Source organism: Engraulis encrasicolus, chromosome 3 (assembly GCF_034702125.1).
Source record: "Engraulis encrasicolus isolate BLACKSEA-1 chromosome 3, IST_EnEncr_1.0, whole genome shotgun sequence".
NCBI classification, from domain to species: Eukaryota; Metazoa; Chordata; class Actinopteri; order Clupeiformes; family Engraulidae; genus Engraulis; species Engraulis encrasicolus.
Window position 1 is genome coordinate 47,381,458 of NC_085859.1, and position 20,000 is coordinate 47,401,457.

General features: G+C 43.2%; 1 protein-coding gene across 1 annotated transcript in view; it reads right to left on the reverse strand.

Moving 5' to 3' along the window:
* Positions 1-20,000, reverse strand: part of c5 (complement component 5) — a 43,319-nt gene that overhangs the window by 9,057 nt on the left and 14,262 nt on the right. Inside the window, exons 16-29 of the mRNA XM_063195542.1 lie at positions 18,321-18,389; positions 17,649-17,846; positions 15,352-15,442; positions 14,192-14,274; positions 11,057-11,196; positions 9,784-9,999; positions 9,496-9,556; positions 7,364-7,453; positions 6,987-7,199; positions 6,403-6,490; positions 5,855-6,014; positions 5,265-5,363; positions 2,361-2,538; positions 648-865 (exon numbers count right to left, since the gene is read on the reverse strand). Coding sequence (XP_063051612.1) covers positions 648-865; positions 2,361-2,538; positions 5,265-5,363; positions 5,855-6,014; positions 6,403-6,490; positions 6,987-7,199; positions 7,364-7,453; positions 9,496-9,556; positions 9,784-9,999; positions 11,057-11,196; positions 14,192-14,274; positions 15,352-15,442; positions 17,649-17,846; positions 18,321-18,389 — 1,904 coding nt within the window. The remainder of the gene's footprint in view (positions 1-647; positions 866-2,360; positions 2,539-5,264; positions 5,364-5,854; positions 6,015-6,402; positions 6,491-6,986; positions 7,200-7,363; positions 7,454-9,495; positions 9,557-9,783; positions 10,000-11,056; positions 11,197-14,191; positions 14,275-15,351; positions 15,443-17,648; positions 17,847-18,320; positions 18,390-20,000) is intronic.

Genomic DNA, 20,000 nt, shown 5'->3' on the forward strand with positions numbered 1-20,000 from the left:
ATAAATGTCCCAAAAGCCCCCAAAACATACTGTAAAAAAACACTGCATGTAATTGGAGAAACCACTTACAGATTTGGCAATACAGTTGAAATTGCAGAATCGATGCAGACAGATGCAGACACTTGGCTCCTCCATTGGGAGACGCAATTTACGTAGGTCTGAAACAACTGTCGCTTTTCGCTTTTTTTCCCCTTCTCAACTGCTTTTAACATCTTTTACTACGTGAAATTAGTGATGATCCCGCTCAGTGATCCTGATTGGCTTCTCCTGATTGATGATTGAGATCTGTGAGTGGAGCGAAGCCAAGCTTTGCGGAACCACATATCAGGTTAGGATCCATCTCTAATTGTGAAAATCGAATAGAGATGGTCCAAAAGTGTTGGGGCCGAATTATGTGCAGAACTGAATACAATACAATACAATATGTTTTTATATAGCGCACTATCACAACTATGGAGTTGGCTCAAATCGCTTTCAAAATACACATACACACACACATACAGTACACATTCCCTGAATGCCTAACTTCAGCTGCCTGTTCAGACAACGGTACGGTACGCCTGGTGCTGATTGGTTGTAGGTCAGCCATTGACAGACCACATTACAGTAGTGGACTAGAGGTGCAGTAGTGCCAGTCGTGGTAGGACCTGTGTGGAGTAGAAGCCGCCTCCGTAGCGCTGGTCCTGGGTGATCCAGGCGAGGATGGGCTTGGCGTAGGCCGCCTGGCCTCTGAGGAGCACGGTGAGCAGCACGTAGGCCGTGGTCTCCACCGTCTGGGCAGAGGCCTTGTGGGGCTTCAGGGGGTTCGCGTCCGACGCTGCAGACTCCTCCTGCCAGAAGCGCACCACCGGGTTACCTGGGCTACCTGCAGTGGAACACAGACGACAGAGAGAGTAGAGAGAGAGAGGTTCCATTGGCCCATTGTTTCCGGGTTCTATTATTGCAAGGGGGAGGGGGGGGTAAATCCCCCTTTAGGCAGACCTAGGCAGACCTAAGGACTGTTCTATTCTGTATCTAGGAGTATTATGACACGCCCCTTTAGGCAGACCGGAACCTGGTCATGTTAGGTGCCCATAGCAACCTATTGCATTGGCATATCTCTATATACTTAAAGAATCTCTGCAGACGAGCTGGGATGAAGAGGGCAGCAGCACATGACAAGGCAAGGCAGAGCAGTGTCAAGACAACACTGAGCAATGCAATAACAGTACAACACAGGGTGCAATTTGTAAGAGGGGATGGGGGAGATTGTCCCCACTTCCGGTTTTGACATCTCCACTTTTTATACATGATTTTAATCACCATTGATATTAAACAGCTTAAAATCTGAAACATCCCCCCTTCTGGTTTTCCGACAAATCCGCACCCTGATGCATTATGTGAGTTTGATAGCCTAGCAACCAACTGGAAAAGGTATTTCTCAAAAATATGTCTTTAATGACAGGTTAAGGTTAGGGAATGTTTTGGTCAGGGCATAACTTAAATTGCTATAGCATTATTTTGTTTAGGATTAGCATTTGGTATGTATTTTCTAATGATAGAGCTAACACAGTGCTCTGATAATAGCCTATAGAAAGCACTTCCGTGTGCCCATCACGGAAAACAATTCCGTGTCCAGGAACACGGAAAACAATTCCGTGTCCAGGAGCACGGAATTTTGGCAAAATCCGTGCTCCTGGACACGGATTTCGTGTCCTTAACATCCGTGTCCAGGAGCACGGAATTTCTGGAGATCAGGCTGAAAAAAACACACACAAGATTCTGCAACACCATCTTGTACAACATAATAGAATGGACTATGGAATCGAGCTTGAAGCTTGATAGTTTGATTAACGACAAAACCATGTGGGTGGTGGAATAAATAGCACGCCTCTCTGTACATCTATCTCCTGTACTCATCCCTCCCTCCATCTGTCCTTCCATACATCACAAAAGGAGGAAAGATATTGCCCATGTCTGCTCCTCTCCTTCTACTGATGTTAAACTTTAGGGTTCTTTTTGGCGGGATGGTGCGGCTAGCCTGATTATCATCGCCTTTCAAATCTCTTCAAGACTTGGTCTGACCAAGAGCATAAGAATTAACATTTCCCAAACGGCCTCCCTTGGTTTGCTAATGATTGTTTGCTTTCCAACAAAGTGGGAGGAGTTCCTGATTTTGTGGGAACTCCGAAAGTACTTGCATTGCTCTTGACCTGACTGGTAGCAACGCTGAAGCTGTTGCATCACTAAGAGGGCACTGCCTGGCTAGGTGGGGCAGCTGTGGTGCGAGAGGGAGCATTGCCCGGGGGGGGCTCCAGTCATTGTTAGATTGCCACTGGTAAGCCTACTAAAGGGCAAAGTGTGTGGTGGGCGGAGATGACCTTTTATGGTGGCTGCGGCCTGCAGGCCCTCGTAGAGCGTGAGGGAGGGCATGCTGCTGCTGTCCAGGAGGGTCAGGGCGTAGGCCGTCACCGCCCGCACGTACAGGCTCTTCAGCTCCCCAGACTGCACCTTGCTGAACAGGAAACCCTCCGCCTTCTTCAGGGCCTCCTCATACGCCTGCGCAATAAATCACAAAGCATAAAGAAAACGGATGCGTATTAGCAAAACATCCAGATGCCACTAGCTTCAGCAGGTGTAAATCGTTGGCTAGGGCGAACTAGTGACGGTTTGTACGGGGGTTTCGATTGATGCCCCTGAGACTGTCCGATGATAAGTATGTTAGAAAAAAGCAAAACATTTGTCTTTAAAATATGTCTGTTGCATGAAAATGCTTTACGTAAGATGACGGACAGTAAAACTTAATGTTAAGGTCAAGGTCAAAATAACGCATGCATAAAATAACTGTACAAAATAAGGTGGGTCTTTTCAAGTCAAGTCAAGTCAAGTAGGTTTTATTGTCAATTTCTTTACATGCACTGGTCATACAAAGAATTTGAAATTACATTTCTTGCTTTCCCATACAGACATAGACTAATCTAGGTAAGGACATAGACAGTATAGACATAGACAGTACTTATACATGGACTTAAGACAGTATGGACATAGACAGTGCTCATACAGACATTTAAAGTGCAAGACTGGACAACAGAAGACTTGTAGAGGACATACATTAAGAGGTATTTGTTGTGCTTTTGTGCTTTTCCTAAAAAAAGTCCTTTATAGCGTTCTGACATGGTAATAGTAGCATTTTGAAGAAAAATAAATATTAAAAAGGTCTGTCAAGTACACCAGCAGCAGTGTGTGTGTGTGTGTGTGTGTGTGTGTGTGTGTGTGTGTGTATGTGTGTGTATGTGTTTAGTGCAGGTAGAAGGTGCGGTGTGCGTCTTGTGTGTGTGTTCGTGTGTCTGTGTGTGTGTGTGTGTGTGTGTGTGTGTGTGTCAGTGTGTGTATGTTTGGGTTTAGTGCAGAAAGTGCAGTGTGCTTGTGTGTGTGTGTGTGTGTGTGTGTGTGTGTGTGTGTGTGTGTGTGTGTGTGTGTGTGTGTGTGTGTGTGTGTGTGTGTGTGTGTGTGTGTGTGTGTGTGTGTGTGTGCATGTTTTGAGTTAGTGCAGGTTGAAAGTTCAGTCACAAGTATAGTAGTGCAGGTGGAATGTTCAGTCGCAGATATGGTGGTGGGGGATGGGGGGGGGGGGGGTTGTCAGTGGCCTTGCTGGCTAGAGGCTGACAGTGGAGGGAGAGTGGGTTGAGTGTTCAGCATCTTGATCGCTTGGTGCATTGTGCTGCTCGCCAGCCTGGTGGTACGGGAACGGAGGCGCCTGTACCTCTTTCCAGAGGGCAGGAGGCTGAACAGTTTGTGTGCAGGGTGGCTTGTGTCTTTGATGATCATCAGTGCTTTCCGGGTGAGGCGTGTGGTGTAAATGTCCTGCAGGGAGGGGAGTGGTACTCCAATGATCTTCTTCGCTGTGTTCACAACACGCTGGAGTGTCTTCCTGTTTTTCTCCGTGCAGCTTCCTCCCCACACTGTGATGCAGTTGGACACGACGCTCTCTATGGTTCCTCTGTAGAATGTTGTCATGATGGAGGGTGTAGCACTTGCCTTCTTTAGTTTGCGCAGGAAGTAGAGACGCTGATGGGCCTTCTTCGCCAGTGATGTAGTGTTGGTGGTCCAAGAGAGGTCGTCGCTGATGTGCACTCCAAGGAACTTGGTGCTGCTCACTCTCTCCACAGCATCGCCGTCGATGGTCAGTGGTGGCAGTTGTTTTTGGACCCTTTGGAAGTTGACAACAATCTCCTTGGTCTTGTTGACATTCAGCAGGAGGTTGTTGTCTTTGCACCATCTGGCCAGCAGCGGTTTTACAGGTCACTAGTGAGATGATGCACCATGAAATGCTTGCACCTAAATATCCTTATACACTGAATTTCTTGCTTTCCTTATTTCTTGCTTTTATCTTTACTTTTTATTCTATCTATCTATTCTATTTCACCTGCCATGCCTTATGCTTTTTTTATTTTTATTATTTTTTTATTATTTTATTCTACACCATTTTTACTTACTTTACTGTACAGCACATTGAATTGCATTTATGTATGAAATGCACTATACAAATAAAATTGCCTGGCCTTGCCTTGAATATATACTATACGTACAGTACATATACTTTATAGTAGGCCTATGTTGTGTGTGCTACAGTACTACAGTATGTTAACCACAGTATGTTTCCCCATCAGGTGACAGGAGATACAATCAAATCCATGCACATCCTTTAAAGATCAGCGCTCTACCATTTTGCTTTGATCATCCCACTTTGATCATCCCATTTCAACATGTTAACCGCCTTTATCCACCTTGATGTAGATTTAACAATTATTTTATGCTAACATTATTTCAAATCAAATTGTGGCTGTACATGGCTTCAGAGCATTAGCAATATTTCAACCATGACTCAAACAGCTAAGGCACTGTAATACTAATACAAACAGCTAAGGCACTGTAATACTAATACAAACAGCTAAGGCACTGTAATACTAATACAAACAGCTAAGGCACTGTAATACTAATACAAACAGCTAAGGCACTGTAATACTAATACAAACAGCTAAGGCACTGTAATACTAATACAAACAGCTAAGGCACTGTAATACTAATACAAACAGCTAAGGCACTGTAATACTAATACAAACAGCTAAGGCACTGTATATCAGGGACATGGGTTCGATTCCAGCCCAAGGTCATCTCCCGATCCTCCCCTGTCCCTCTCTTCCTCTCACTTCCTGTCACCATCTCACACTGTTCTATGCATCAAAGGCATAAAAGAAATAAAAAAAGATGATTTCAAAGCACACCTGAAGTTTGCATTCAGGGACCTGCATGGCATTCTGGATTGCAATGACGACAAATGAGGTGAGGTAAGCCGCCTGTTCCGTTGTGTCGCCTCCGGCCCCCTGTACAAAACATCCAGTACACAAACAATAAACAAATACATCATAAACAACAACACTGACCACAATGCACAGTAACATCTCAACATTAAGCATTCGGACATTAGTTATTTGGTAATGGAGCCGAACACCTAAAAACAAATCACACAAACTGAACAATTATTATACAGTTTTAGCTTATCAAGAAAACAATATATACGTAATACATGTATATAAAGTCATATCTCAGCCTGGGCTTGCCAGACGTAAGCGGTCCAGTTCAAGCCATCCCCACAAGGCCATCCAAGTTGCACGTTGGCTAGCTACACCTTTGCTTAAAACCTTTAAGAGTGTACCGTCACACCGGTGTGACGGGAATGTTCGGGCAGTGAAAGTTCTGTAGAATTCTGTGCGCCATTCAATACAATTTGGAATTTTAGAGTCTTGCATCGTTATGGAATGCATTCTTTTTAAAGAATGTTCAAAAAACCCATGAGAGTGCGGCTGATAATTACCATGAGCTTTACAGGCTTGTATTTGGACGTTTCCAGGAAGGAGCCGTCGCCTTTCTGACAGCTGTCAATCAGCCAATTGACGAACCTGGCGAGGGCGATGCCGTCCACAGCGTTGTACTTGTCCACCTCCGCCAGACTCCTGACCATGAGGGCGGTCAGCCTGGAGAAGACAGTCCACAACAGGGGCTTTAATAATACACTATAACTTGGTCATTTCCATTCTAGTAACAGCTGATTTATAACCAGATGTCATGCCATGTCTTCAAATAGAGAGAAGGGATTGTTTTACTGGGTCACTTATCCAAGTCTAGTACAAAAAGGCGTCCAAATAGCCATGAAGAAATAAAAACCAACTGCTGGGGCCCTCCTTACTACAGTTGAAAAGCCTTTATTAAACTCTGGCTACATGCACTTTTAAATAAGGCTTTTAAACAAGGCTTTTTAACTTTAGTAAATAGTGCCTCAAAAGTTGTTGTTTTTAAAAAAAATCTTTTTAGGGGCCATGCCTTATTGGGTTATTGGGTAACCACTTAACAAATCATGTGTACCATGTGCTTGGATCTTCATTCTCTTCTTTCTTCCACATGCTGAAGGCATCGTGTAGACGTGTTTTAAAGGACATGATGCTGATAAGACCTGGGACAACAGACACAAATCATCTGGTTAAAGAGACAAAAGTCGAAATGCATCGTACAGTAGATATAGAAAACCAGATGACTACCCCTGTCTGTGTCTCGATTTGATGACTGGTAACTTTGTACGGCAGTTCACGGTAAATAACATTACTACTTGCATGACCATCAATTTGCGATTTGCAATACACAAGTCATCCTGTGGGTGGCGGTAAAACAACTTCTTTGCTAATCGTGCGAAAATCATGGCTAAACAGACATCCAAAAGCCAAAAGGATGAACAAAACATTTAGCTTGCAACATGTATTTGATTACAGGACATGCATGCTCCAGTACAAAAAAACATAATTCTGTGTTGTAGTTGTAGGTTGTGTATTTGTTGTAATGATCTTGTCAATATAATGAGTTGTGCCTTTGTTTTGGGGACAAATGCATTTGAATTGACTTTAATTGTCGACACATAAACACACAAATGAGCAGATGGCTGACTGACATCTCACCTTCCTTCATCTTCCTTTTGAGGTCTGTCTTGAAGTTGGCCGCCTCCGGCCCCAGGCCGGCCCAGTGCTGGCCCTGCTCCATGTAGTGGTAGACGTAGTAGAGAGGCAGCAGCCCCATCAGCTCCTTCTCTGCGGAGCCGCGCGGCAGGTTCACCAGACGCTGGATCCCCTCGGGGCTGTTCATGATGGCCAGCATCTCCCCAAACAACTCACCTTCATAACACAGAGAACAGAATCTGAAAATCACATTTCAGCTCAGAAAACACAGACAGACAGACAGACAGACAGAAAGACAGATAGACAGAAAGAAAGACGGAAAGACAGCTGAGATTTGAAGACAGCGCTGAGAGCCGTAGGTTTGGTACTGCGCTGCTTACCAGTGACCATTAAGCGGCGCTCCACTGGCGAATTGGGTACCACGTTTGGAGGGAGGGAGTTCCTCAGTTCTACCCGTCTCTTGGAACTGCCTGGAAAGACATGGCATCACTTAAAAGACAGATACAACTGCACTGTATCATACTGTATATCTGGCCTGGCAAGTCAGACTATAACATCGAGTGAATTACTCTGCCATTAAAATGCAGGTGGGACCAGTGGCATATAGTAGGGGATCTTACCGTCCAAAAGGGGCCTAATCGTTACGCGCTGGATAGAAGCACCAAAATCGGTGTTCTCCATCATTTCAGAAGGGTGCCCCAAATTTCAATGTCATTAAGGTCATTTTTATGGGGTAAATCCAAGATGGATGCCCAAAACCAGCCAATAGTAGTAAAATGTTGTACTGCCTGGACAATAGACCCAGAAGACATGGGAAACTGTCCTTTGCTTACAGAAGTCAGCAGAAGTTGTAGAAGTCAATTCTTTTTTTACAATAATAGAGCATTGCACATCCTGTGCTACAGTGAAAATGGACCATCCAACTTGTGTTAGTGCTAACTTCAAAAGTCAGCCTCCATGATGGCATGCGGGTGCAGTAGTGCATTGGTTAAGATGTTCTCACTCATCTGTAGAGTTAAATACAGTGCTGAATGGTATAAATGGGTTTTAAACAGCATGAAAAGCCACTCATGCATTATATTTTGAAGGGAGATCTTCGATTACTGCCACATAGTAATGTCAAATTGCATTCTCTACTATCGATATATATATATATATATATATATATATATAAGGACCAGCAGGTGATAAAATGGTGGGCTTTTGGTCAAGACCTGTCACACTGTAAGCACTCCAGAAAGGAAAACATGACAAGGAATACACCCACCATTTAAGCTGGTGAAATCATGTCCAAGATAGGAATTAACACTGTTTTTTTATATAAAACCATGTCAACGGTTAATGTATTTAACTGTTAAGTGTTGTCTTTTGTTTTGTTTTTAGTCTTCCTCGACATTTGCTGCCTTTTATTGTAACCGTCCCAACTCTTTTGAGACGTGTTGTTTTTACATATTCATGAATATCCCCCAAAACAATAATTTTGGTCAGTTTCGATGGCTGATATGTTTCTTTGTGCCGTTCTCCATCTAATGTAAGAATCAGACGTTTTGAAAATGGCAGTATTTTGTTATTATTCACAATTTACCTTGTGTCCCAACTTCTATGGAGTTGGGGTTTGTACATATGGAAAGGTCCTGTCCTTTACCCTCTCTCATACAAATAAAATATATCTGTTATGGAAATTAGAGGATGGAGAACCTGCTACCTAGGACATCTTGCACTGACACTATCCCATTCAGATGCTGCTGAATGAGCATTAGCAGCAGTCTATTCTCACCATAGTTTTAGTGTGGGACATATTCATTTTAATTCAGACCAAGAATCTTCTCAAATCGTTGACAATGTTACATTTGCTGTCAAGCATGTAAGCACAGACTCACACTATGTACATTTTTGTAGTTTCATCAATCTGGTCAAGCAGGCTACCCTTGCTTCATCTCTGCTGAGGACTATATTAACATTGTCAGCTAAGTATAATGTCATGTAATAACAATGTAATGCATTACCAACATGACATATTGTATATGACATGGTAGACAATTTTTTTTCGAGGGGCACCCCTTCTAGGATGTCTTCAAATCACTCAAGGAACATGTGTACTGAATTATATGCTTCTATCCAGCGAGTAACAATTTCTCGCCTTAGCGCCCCTACTAATAGCCACATCATCACCATGCTAAGCCCTCCTAAACAATAATAAAAAAACACTTTGATACACAAATAGAGTATTGTGACTGGAGGACAGATTTTGTGGCTATGGGAATGGTTTTGTCCAATGCTAGATAAACCTGCCAGGCAAACTAGGGTTCAGCTAGTTTACTAGGCTATCTGAATGTCACATTTCTTCTCCAGCTCTGTCATTGCACATTACACTCTGATGATGCTTTCCCCTTTCACTCCTGGGCAATGTACACATTATACTGTATACAACCATGGCATACCGTAGATGCAAAGACGTGTGAGTGTGCTCCATATGTGTTAGTGTGTATGTCTCTATGTACCGTAGCCTTACCGTAGATACCCTGAGGGTCAATTGTGGCCCCTGTGTTCTCCTCAGTCAGGATACCCTCAGGCTGAGGACGTAGGGGTCATGTAAGTGGCAAAATGGCAGAATCTCATAAATAAGGCAGATAGCATCATTTTGTTACTGTACATGTATAATGTAACACTGTTAACGCACACACTCACGAAAGTATTGGAACGCACTAAAACTTTCAAGCGCACCCTCAAAAAGGCAAGTGTTGGGGCAAAAACTAGTGATTTTTTTGGTAGTCATAAGAGAGGGCCTAGGCCTACTCACAGTCACTCGTAGGGTCTTGTCCAGCCTCTCCTTGCCCCAGATGGTGGTGAGGGTGAAGCTGAGGGTGTGAGTTCCGGCCTCCATAGCCATGATGTAGAAGTGGAAGGCGGTCACAGAGTTCCCCGGCAGATACTTTTTCGCTGCTTTAGAGTAGTCCGCCGAGTTCTCGCCACGGAACACGCAGATCCCCGGAGGGGCGTCAAGAGTCAACGAGTACTGAAAAGGTAACGCAGCACCTTACAAAACAATATTGCACTATAAAGGCAAAGTGCAGCAAAAACATATGTTGTCAAAATGGAGTTTATACTGAAAATAGTATTCATTACACCTGCTTTATCTTTTGACAAACACTTATGGTTCAAACTGTTTTAGAGATATTGCTATGTCAAATTTACAGTAACTACAATATGCATGTACAGTATATCCTAATAACAAGCCTTTGAAAGCATTTTTCTCAGTTTTGATGTTGGCGGAGTTACTACAAAGCCTTTGTAGGGCAGAATAGTATATTGCTATATACTGCAATTAAAATCAAAGTGCATTCGGAAATACTATATCAAGAGAGTATATATTTACTCAAAATATTTCGTATATGAACATGCAGTACAACGTATTATAGTTTATAATCAATCATTATTAATCAATATGTATGAAATGTAGAAAACTCAGAGAAAAGGCAGGTTTAACAAAAATGTCAGCAATTGCAGTATTTCCATTTATTGTAAACAGTATATAACTTCCAAATATGTAAAATAATCTTACTAATATTTTGAGATATATATTTTTGTTGCAAGAGTAAGGAAGGGAGGACTCCGATTCTTGAATTGTTACGTAAAACAAAACCGCTAAGAATCGTCAGAACACCTCTCATCTGTATCATTCAACGAAGAGAACAGTTTGGGTTATGGCACAAATGAGTAAATAAATACATTTACAAACATTTGCTCAGTGGTATTAAAACTTTCATGACACAATATGTTGTTTCTAGAAATGTAATTCAGGAGGAAGCCTGCTGAGTGATTGACAGCTGTCATTACCTGCACCAATCCTTTAATTGAATCCCTCCTACCCATTCACCTGTCTTGGATAAAGGTTCTCGAATAATCCAATCATTTCCCTAATGGTCCCACTCTCCCACAGGGGGGTGCAAGTGGACCTCATACCGCATGATCTCCGCTTAAAGCATCACTGCACCGGGATTATGAGTGAATTTTAAGTTGTGAGCGTTGTAGGAGTGCTGTGGGAGTGTTGTGTGAGCGTTGCGGTGTCTTACCCGTAAGTCCTGGTCCCGCTGGTTGTAGATGGAGCCCGAGAGCTGGATCTGCTCGCCGCGCACCATGGCATAGGGCAGTGCCACCTCCACACTCACCTCCTGGCTCACCGACACCCTCACTGGCTCCGACACACACATACCTGCAAGCACACATACAGTACAGAATGTATAAGTGAAAGTGTGTGTGTGTGTGTGTGTGTGTGTGTGTGTGTGTGTGTGTGTGTGTGTGTGTGTGTGTGTGTGTGTGTGACAAATGTACATAGATGGTGTCATAATTACGAGCAAGGAATGGATATTATGTCCAACTGTACTCCACACGACAGATGCATTTTTCATTAATGCATCTTGTCACAATTCTGCAATTTTTCACTTTTGGCCAATCAGGGGAACCCCTGGCAGGTGGAGTTCCCTAGGCTGCAGTCATAGCCTGTGCATTAATCGGGCCCTGGTGCATGTAGATTACATTGTGTGTGTGTGTGTGTGCGTGCGTGCGTGCGTGCGTGCGTGCGTGCGTGCGTGCGTGTGTGTGTGTGTGTGTGAAAGTGAAAGCCCATTGGGAAACTCCAACTCCCATTGTCATTGTGACACAGCAGTCCACAGCACACAAGTGAACACTGCACACTGCACACTGCACACTGCACACAATGAAATTGCATTTATGCCTCACCCGTGCAAGGGGGCAGCCCTCAGTGGCGCCCCATGGGGAGCAGTGCGGTGGGACGGTACCATGCTCAGGGTACCTCAGTCATGGAGGAGGATGGGGAGAGCACTGGTTGATTACTCCCCCCACCAACCTGGCGGGTCGGGAGTCGAACCGGCAACCTCTGGGATGCAAGTCTGTCGCCCTAACCGCTCACCCATGACCAGGGGCGTAGCACCAAATTTGGGGCCCTAGGAACAACCTCTTCCATGGGCCCCCCTACACACACCCCAACCTAAACAACCCTTAAACTCCCCCCCAACCCCACCCCCCCCACCCACCCCCCCCACCCTGTGCGCGCGCCTACCTCCTGATATTGTCATCCTTCTTGCCTTCCTCAGAATACCCCTCTATGCTTTCCTCTCCTTCACTTGAATCGTTCTCATCTTCAATCATATGACATAATAGACATACTAAAAATATAAAATGTCTTAATCTTTCACATTACCAGTTATGAAAAGTAGGCTATCATATTCATAGGGATGACATTTAATCACTTCATCACTATGGTGTGAGGGGGAGGAGAGAGACTTACAAATCTCTTTTCACAATGCTTCCAGCCTACTGTTTCGTGCACTATGGACACACGAGACATTGATATGTTGAACTGTACTTTCTTCAATGTGCATCGCTGAACAGAAACACAGGCGCTCGCGCGCACATTCGTTCACTCGCACTGCCCCGCACGCACGTCACGTTTGCCTGTATCAGTGTTTGGGAGAGCAAGGAAAAGAGTCAGCTGTGCCGGTAGAAGCTGACTTCGAAATGTCGCTTAAAACCTGCGGTAAAGCAGAGTAATCTAAATAGAACAAAAGTATCGCTGTTTGGATTTGATGTCGCTCAACCTTTGAAAGTCAGGGCACCCCGAACCTAGTAAGGCTATTAGCCTAGGCTATTTATTTCTTTGAAATCATTATTTATTAGGCTACTACATATACTTTCAGATTTAAATGGGCCCAGTAAACTATTTCACAGTAGCTTGTAATTTTCATGAGCACTCAATGCAGATAGGCTACCTGCTCAGCACGGAGGTAGGTAGGCTACTCTGCCTCTTTTCTTGCGCTATGCAAACAGGGTCATCTCTTGCGCTTTGCGCAGATTAGAATGGCGTCAGCAACATTCAAAACGCAGACTGGTGCCCCGTCAAAATCTCGTCATTAATTTACAGGTACCACACTTCAGCTATAACGGGCGTTGTCAGATGGTCAGAGACATGGCCAAGTAACCAGAGCTTTGAGACCGCAAAATAAAAGCAGAATGAAGGTTCAAGACTGACAGCTGTTCGCACCGCCACCTTGACATTGGCAACTGATGAATATGACGTCGACTAATATCGACAGAATCAATCTGCAAATTCGATGACCAGGGCGGGCAGCATTGCACCCGGTTGAGAAACCGCTTTTCTTCAAGACTATGATATTAGCTAAAATAGGCTCACCTTCTCTCAAGTTCACAACCATTTGCACCTGCTGCGACAGGGGGCATCTTCACGTTCGTGACATTTTTCTGAAATTGAGTGGGATTCATTTTACAAATAGCCTAGGCTTTGCTATAATTTGGATATTTGAACCAACATCGACCCATGTTGGTCTTTTGGGGACACTTGTTATGAATATAGGCCTATCAAAGACAAATATGGGTTCACAATGATAGCCAACAAAATGAGATTATTTTTTCATTTGACATCGGCTATCACAGAAGGCCACACGGAATGGGAATGGGATAGGCTGGTTAGGTATCCTACTTTGTAGGCTGTAATTTTGACATTTGGGCTCACCTTTCTTGCAAGAAATCAGCTGCAGTTGCTTTCCTTCATTTTGTTTCCCCTGTCTCTCTTGCCTTTCTATTCTTTTTGTGAAAGCCTGGTGTTTTAGAAGTCTTTCATTGCTAACCGGCTGCTGCGTTTAATGCCTAATAATAATGACGTGAGTGAGTGTTGATTCCGCATATTGTACAATCAAAAGTCCGCGAGAGGGCGGACTAAACCAATGCGTGATAATGGGGGTGTCTGATATAGAATATAGCCGATTTGCAGGCTAGTATATCCAATTCAACAGATGTATTTCCAGAGAACCTTGGAATTACATAAATTACCAACATGTATTGACATTATTTTTAAAATAATGTTTAAAAAAATGAAAGAAGAAACATATTTTCCATGGGAGGGCCCCCGGTGGGCCCCCCAAGTGGTCTGGGCTCTAAGAATGAGTCAGGGTTTTCCCCCCCTGTTCCACGCCGCTGCCCATGACTGCCCATGTGTGTGTATGTGTGTGTATGTGTGTTATTGTATATGTGTCTTTGGCTGTGAGTGAGTGTGTGTATGTGTGTGTGTGTGTGTGTGAGCGAGGGCGAAGGGGATGGGGGGGAGTGGTGTTCTGTGAGTGTGTGAGTGTGTGGGTGTGTACTGTATCTGGCTAAGCTACACTGTAGGCTACCGTTATTGGACAGTCCCACTGCTCTCATCTCCCACGTGGTCAGAGAGTCTGGCAGGGGTCGGTTGATGAGCGTTGGCCTGGAACTACAAGAGAAGGACACAGTCACAAACACAAAACAGAAAAATTACACCAAAAATACAAAGGCATTGCATGCCAGTCTGTATGAGTGAAGAATTTCACCCTTGCAACAAATCACAAAAAAGTTGGGACAGAGCCAATACAATGCTTTTAAAGTTGGATAAGACGTAAGGATGAGACTCAACAGTTCATTACTTTGACTGATGGCGTGATTTTATTGAAAAAATAGTTATTTTTCTGTCAGCAGCTTAACTAGCAGGTGTGTTGTTCATTGTGTTTTGTTATGCTTAATATGTGGCATACCCTGACTGCAAGCTGACCGCTTTATCACCTGCTAACTCTGATGATGGAACCACACTGTTGGAACATACTACAGAATGCAATTTCACCATCATTATGTTGCAACATCTTAAGACTTTGCTCCAACATATAATCTGACTACAAAATCAAGCTGAATTATTCATCTTCTGTGTCACCCGGAGGGTGTGCAACTGATTTTAAAGAAGTATAAAATATTTTTCATTCTGTAATCAGAAGACAGTTTCAAATGTTTTCTGGGTCCAACTAGAATGAGCTTTGCCACATGCAACACTGTTAAATGTCTGCATCATGTGCATTTATCAAGTGTTGTGTTTATGGTCAATTTTTAGTCATTGTTGGAGTGTCATAGCTTGCTTATTGACAATGGATATGTGATGATCTTATAACTCATAAAATGATTTCACTGCACTAGTGCACTCAATATTAAAGAAATGGGCCTTATATGCCTGTAAGTTTGTAAATTAACCTTTCTGTGTAAAATAATTAGTCCCTAAACCCAAACTGTCCCATCTTTTTTGAGATTTGTTGCATGGACCAAATTTTAAATGAACACATATTTCCCTCAAAACAACACTTTTGCCTGGCTTTAAAAATTAATATGTTCACCTTGTGCGTAGGTTGCACATTTTGAAAATGGCAGCATTTTGCTTTTATTCACAAAACACCAAGTGTCCCAACTTGTTTGGAATCCGCTTGTATTACAAACTGTTTGCTTGCTCAGGAGGTGGCTCATGGTCATACTCGGTTGTCGTCTTACCTACCTGTCATCTATGTTCTGCTCCAGCCAAAGCCAGCTCTCGGGGAAGTAGCTGCGAATCTGCAGGGGAGCATTATCAAACAACGCATCCGCAGCTGTTGGAGACAGAAGAGTGCACAATCACACACACCATCCAGCTGGTATGGGAGAAATTGCATGTACATACTGTATGTGTATCCAAACACACACATATATGGCAGAGAAAAAGAAACTGCCGTAACCATTACTATTAGGCTATTACCTTTGCCAAGGAGGTAATGTTTTTGGTCGCGTTGGTTTGCCTGTTTGTTTATTTTATTTGTCTGTTTGTTTATTTGTTTGTCAGAAGGATAACTCAAAAACTAATCAACGGATTTGGATGAAACTTTCAGGAGTTGTTGGTAATGACCCGAGGAACAAGTGATTAAACTCTGGTGGTGATCCGGATCATGAACCGGAGCCAGAACTATTAAAAATATTGTTCACCATTGCTGGCCTATAAATCTAGACACCCCTAGTGACCGCAAAATGAATTTCGGACAGGGTAAATCTTGATATTCCAGTTTCCAACTCAACAAAAAGAAGGCAGAGAGACATATAGGGTGTAATATAGTAAAATGTTCTATCAAACAGCTTCCTTGGCGGAAGTCTGCATTTCAGAGCGCATTCTAGTTTATAGTGAATTTAGCAGCAGCAAACACAACAGAAATGGCAAAACAACAATCTTATGCAAACATATCTAGCGTTAGCGTTAGTTCTGGCCAGGCCATGGTAGTCAAGAGTTGCTACTTATTATCTCTCAGGTGTTCTAGATCAGCTAATGAACTCTCCTTGCTCCTCATTGATTAGTTTCATATTTGGCGCCTTTTAAAATTTCTCTGTTTTGTTCCCAACTCTTGACTGCTCACTTCTCCGCAACCCACCACCTCCCCAACTCCACCTTGTCATGTATGACATGGCATGGGCTGCTCTCTGTCATGTTGCCTGCTCTGTTCATGGGGAAATTGTTTGCTCTTCTATTCTGCCCTACAATCTTAGAACGCAGTAACTCTGAAAACGGCAAACTGAGAAAAAAGGCTTCAAAGTTTTCCATATGGCGCGACAACTGTGTTGTCGGTAAATTGGTGGTGACACTTCCTGGTAATGCTTGTTTAGGATAGAAATTTAATGCACACAAAAAAACCCCAAAAAAACCAACATTTATGTGTCTTTTTGCCACAAAAAACAGAGTTACTGCGTTCTTGGCTGGTATTACTGCCACAAAATGGAGTTACTGCAGGAGTTACTGCGTTCTTAGCTTGTATTACTGTCTACACCCAAACCAGTCCCATTGGAATGTGCAGCAGTAACTCGCCGACTTACTGCGTTTTTGTTTAACCTTTTTTGGGTCATTTTTGCACTTTCAAAATGAGTTTTCTCCAAAACGGGACGGTGTTGGACCACCATTTTTGGACACAAGACAAATGAGGTAGTTTAGAACCGATCTCCGATATAAATTTTTTTTCGACCATTTTGAGTTACTGCGTTCTAGTATTGCACGGTAGTATTGTTAAATTGGGTGAGCATTCCCAATGTTGCTGCTGTACGCTCAATCTCTGCTTTCCTTGGTGCTCATGGTAAACCAGGGGACTCCTCTGAAAAGCGGCATACTGTTAAATCTAATTCATAACTATTCAGTAAAGAAATTACATTCAGAATTTCTTGTCTTGTGTTTCTTGACTGCAATGGACCTGACAGAGATGAATGTCGTTGTTGGTAGATATCTCCACTGAGCTTTCTCGGTTCAAAGTTATATGAATCCTGTTAGGCTACAGTATATGAATTTGGTGGCCTCAACACAATACAGAGAGAGAGAGAGAGAGAGAGAGAGAGAGAGAGAGAGAGAGAGAGAGAAATAGAGAGAGAGAGAGAGAGAGAGAGAGAGAGAGAGAGAGAGAGAGTGTGTGTGTGTGTGTGTGTGTGTGTGTGTGTGTGTGTGTGTGTGTGTGTGTGTGTGTGTGTGTGTGTGTGTGTGTGTGTGTGTGTGTGTGAGAAAGAACAATTTTTGCATCATATTTTGTGTATCTACATACCATGATAACAATAATGCTTTACCAAAGTGATGAATTCTTCCATGGAGGCAAAGAGCTTAATTGAGGCCCGAGGCACCCTTTTTATGTAGATACACAAAAATACACATTGTGAATACTATGTAATAAAATGTACTACAGTTGTACTTACCTGTTATTACACCTGTTATTACAACAGCTATGATGCCAGTAGAAATAAAAATAAGAAGGGCTACTGCTATTGATAGGTGTTAGAAGCTGTGGGTTTGCTTACCTGCGCGGGCCAAAGTGTAGACTCCAGGTGTGCTACGCAGTCGTACACCTACATTGCAGCATTCTGTGAAGAGCTTCACAACCTGATGCCGATGTTTATACAGCGATCTGGCCCGAACCTCACAAGATTCCAGAATTGGGTTACTGTGAAAGCCCTGCCAGCACACATCTTTATGTTTTTGTGTGGGGAGTTTATTCACTGCATAGAAATAGGAAAAATCAATCAAAATCAATGCATTGACATATAGAAAATATCCCTGTCATCAATATAATTTTCCCCATCGATGACCTCAGAGTGGAATTAAACCCTGATCCCCGGTATAAACGTATGGCGCCACGGCCAAGGCCTTACCATCATATCTTAATCATAATTATCCTAATCACTGTCATGGTAGTCATCTTCATCAACATCTTATTGTCTCCATCATCATTTTCACCACTATCATAGCTGTAAACGGGCGTTATGTAGCCTCTTAGTGCAGATGGGATCGCCAACCGGCCTATTCACTATTTGCTGAAAATACTCAACTACATCATAGCAACATTGCTATGACATTACAGAGAGCCTTAAGTAACAGATTAAGACATAGCCATTACAATTTTTGTGACATTAAGGTTATAACATGGGCTCTGCGCTAAGGGGTTAGGAGAAGGAAGAGGGGCTGGCATTTACCAGATGCTTCAAAGTCTGCTTGTGTGGAAATTGCCCTCTTAGATCTTATGATGTCAGAGCATGTGTCACCTAAAAACAGAGAAGGGGGGGGGGGGAGAAATAATGACAGAAAGAAAGAACGAAAAAAACAAAGAAAGAAAGACAGACAGAAGGCCGGAATGGAAGGAAAGAAAGACAGACAGAAGGATGGAACGGAAGGAAAGAAGGAAAGACCGTTTCTGTTTAAAGGTAGAGTGTGTACCATTGTGGGGTTTTAGCAGTTTATTTCCCAAATATATGCTGCCCATGCTGTCGTTATGGCATGGAGATGCACACTTTTTTATTCAATTGAAATATTAACTGTTATGAAAATACTGGAAAAGTTACATATAATATAAGAAAAAAGAATAGAATATTGACATGCTTTCCTGTTATATGTGACGCACTAATGTAACATTGGCCCCACCTCGTGAATTTTGGTGTAAAACCACCATTGAGTGTGTGTTTATGATGTGTGCAGATGCAGTGTGTGTGTGTGTGTGTGTGTGTGTGTGTGGGTGTGGGTGTGTGTGTGTGTGTGTGTGTGTGTGTGTGTGTGTGTGTGTGTGTGTGTGTGTGTTGTGTGTGTGTGTGTGTGTGTGTGTGTGTGTGTGTGTGTGTGTGTGTGTGTGTGTGTGTGTGTGTGCGTGTGTGTGTGTATGCGTGCATGTGTGTGTGTGTGTGTCTGTGTGTGCACGTGTGTGTCTGTGTGTGTGTGTGTCTGTGTGTGTGTCTGTGTGTGTGTATGCGTGCGACGTGTGTGTGTGTGTGTGTGTGTGTGTATGCGTGCATGTGTGTGTGTGTGTGTGTGTGTGTCTGTGTGTCTGTGTGTGCACGTGTCTGTGTGTGTGTGTGTCTGTGTGTGCATGTGTGTGTGTTAGGGATGCAAATGATTAATCGACTTTAGATTAGTTGTCGAGCAAGAGGTTGCTCGATTAAAATGTATTAATCGCGATTAACCGCTAGAGGGCGCTAGAGACTGTTGAGTGGTTCTAGTTCTAGTCCTATTCAAATCCATGGTGCGCAGATTTTATCTATTAAATCGTCATTGCAACTTCTAGAGTTCTTGTGGGTCTTTTGGAGATGTGTACTTGAATCTGTGATTATCCCAAGTCCAATGGTGTAAGTGGTTACTGCTTGAATTATGAGAAAAACGATCTTTCAAGAGAGGCAAATGTCACTGCAAGCAGCATTTTACTGTAGGGTTAAAGGGCAATTCCGGCCAGTTTGGATTCATATCCCATCTTGGGTGGACCCAGGGAAAAGGATGAAAGGGGAAACCGCGAGAAATTTTCATGCGTGCAGCGCAAAGTTGTTCAATTGCGCTGTTTTCGGTTAAACCCTGGCCCGTCGGGCACATATTTGACCTGTTTTAAAGCTCCTAGCGTGCATTAAAACCCTTTTGAACGCTTTGGCCGTGGTGTGTGGGTCCATACAAGTCGATCTAGAGGTTCACAGTTCCATTAGGTAGCGTACGATACAACAGGAGTTTTCAAAAGTGGCGCACCTACCTCTTACAGCTTCCGCCTTCCAACTACGTCCGCAAAATGGTTCGCCAAAGTGATACTTCATAGTAATCCATTTTATTTTTGTCCACCAAAGACGAGCCACAAGAAACATATTCACACGTTTTCATGTCCTGTGTTGTTATTGTCTCGCAGA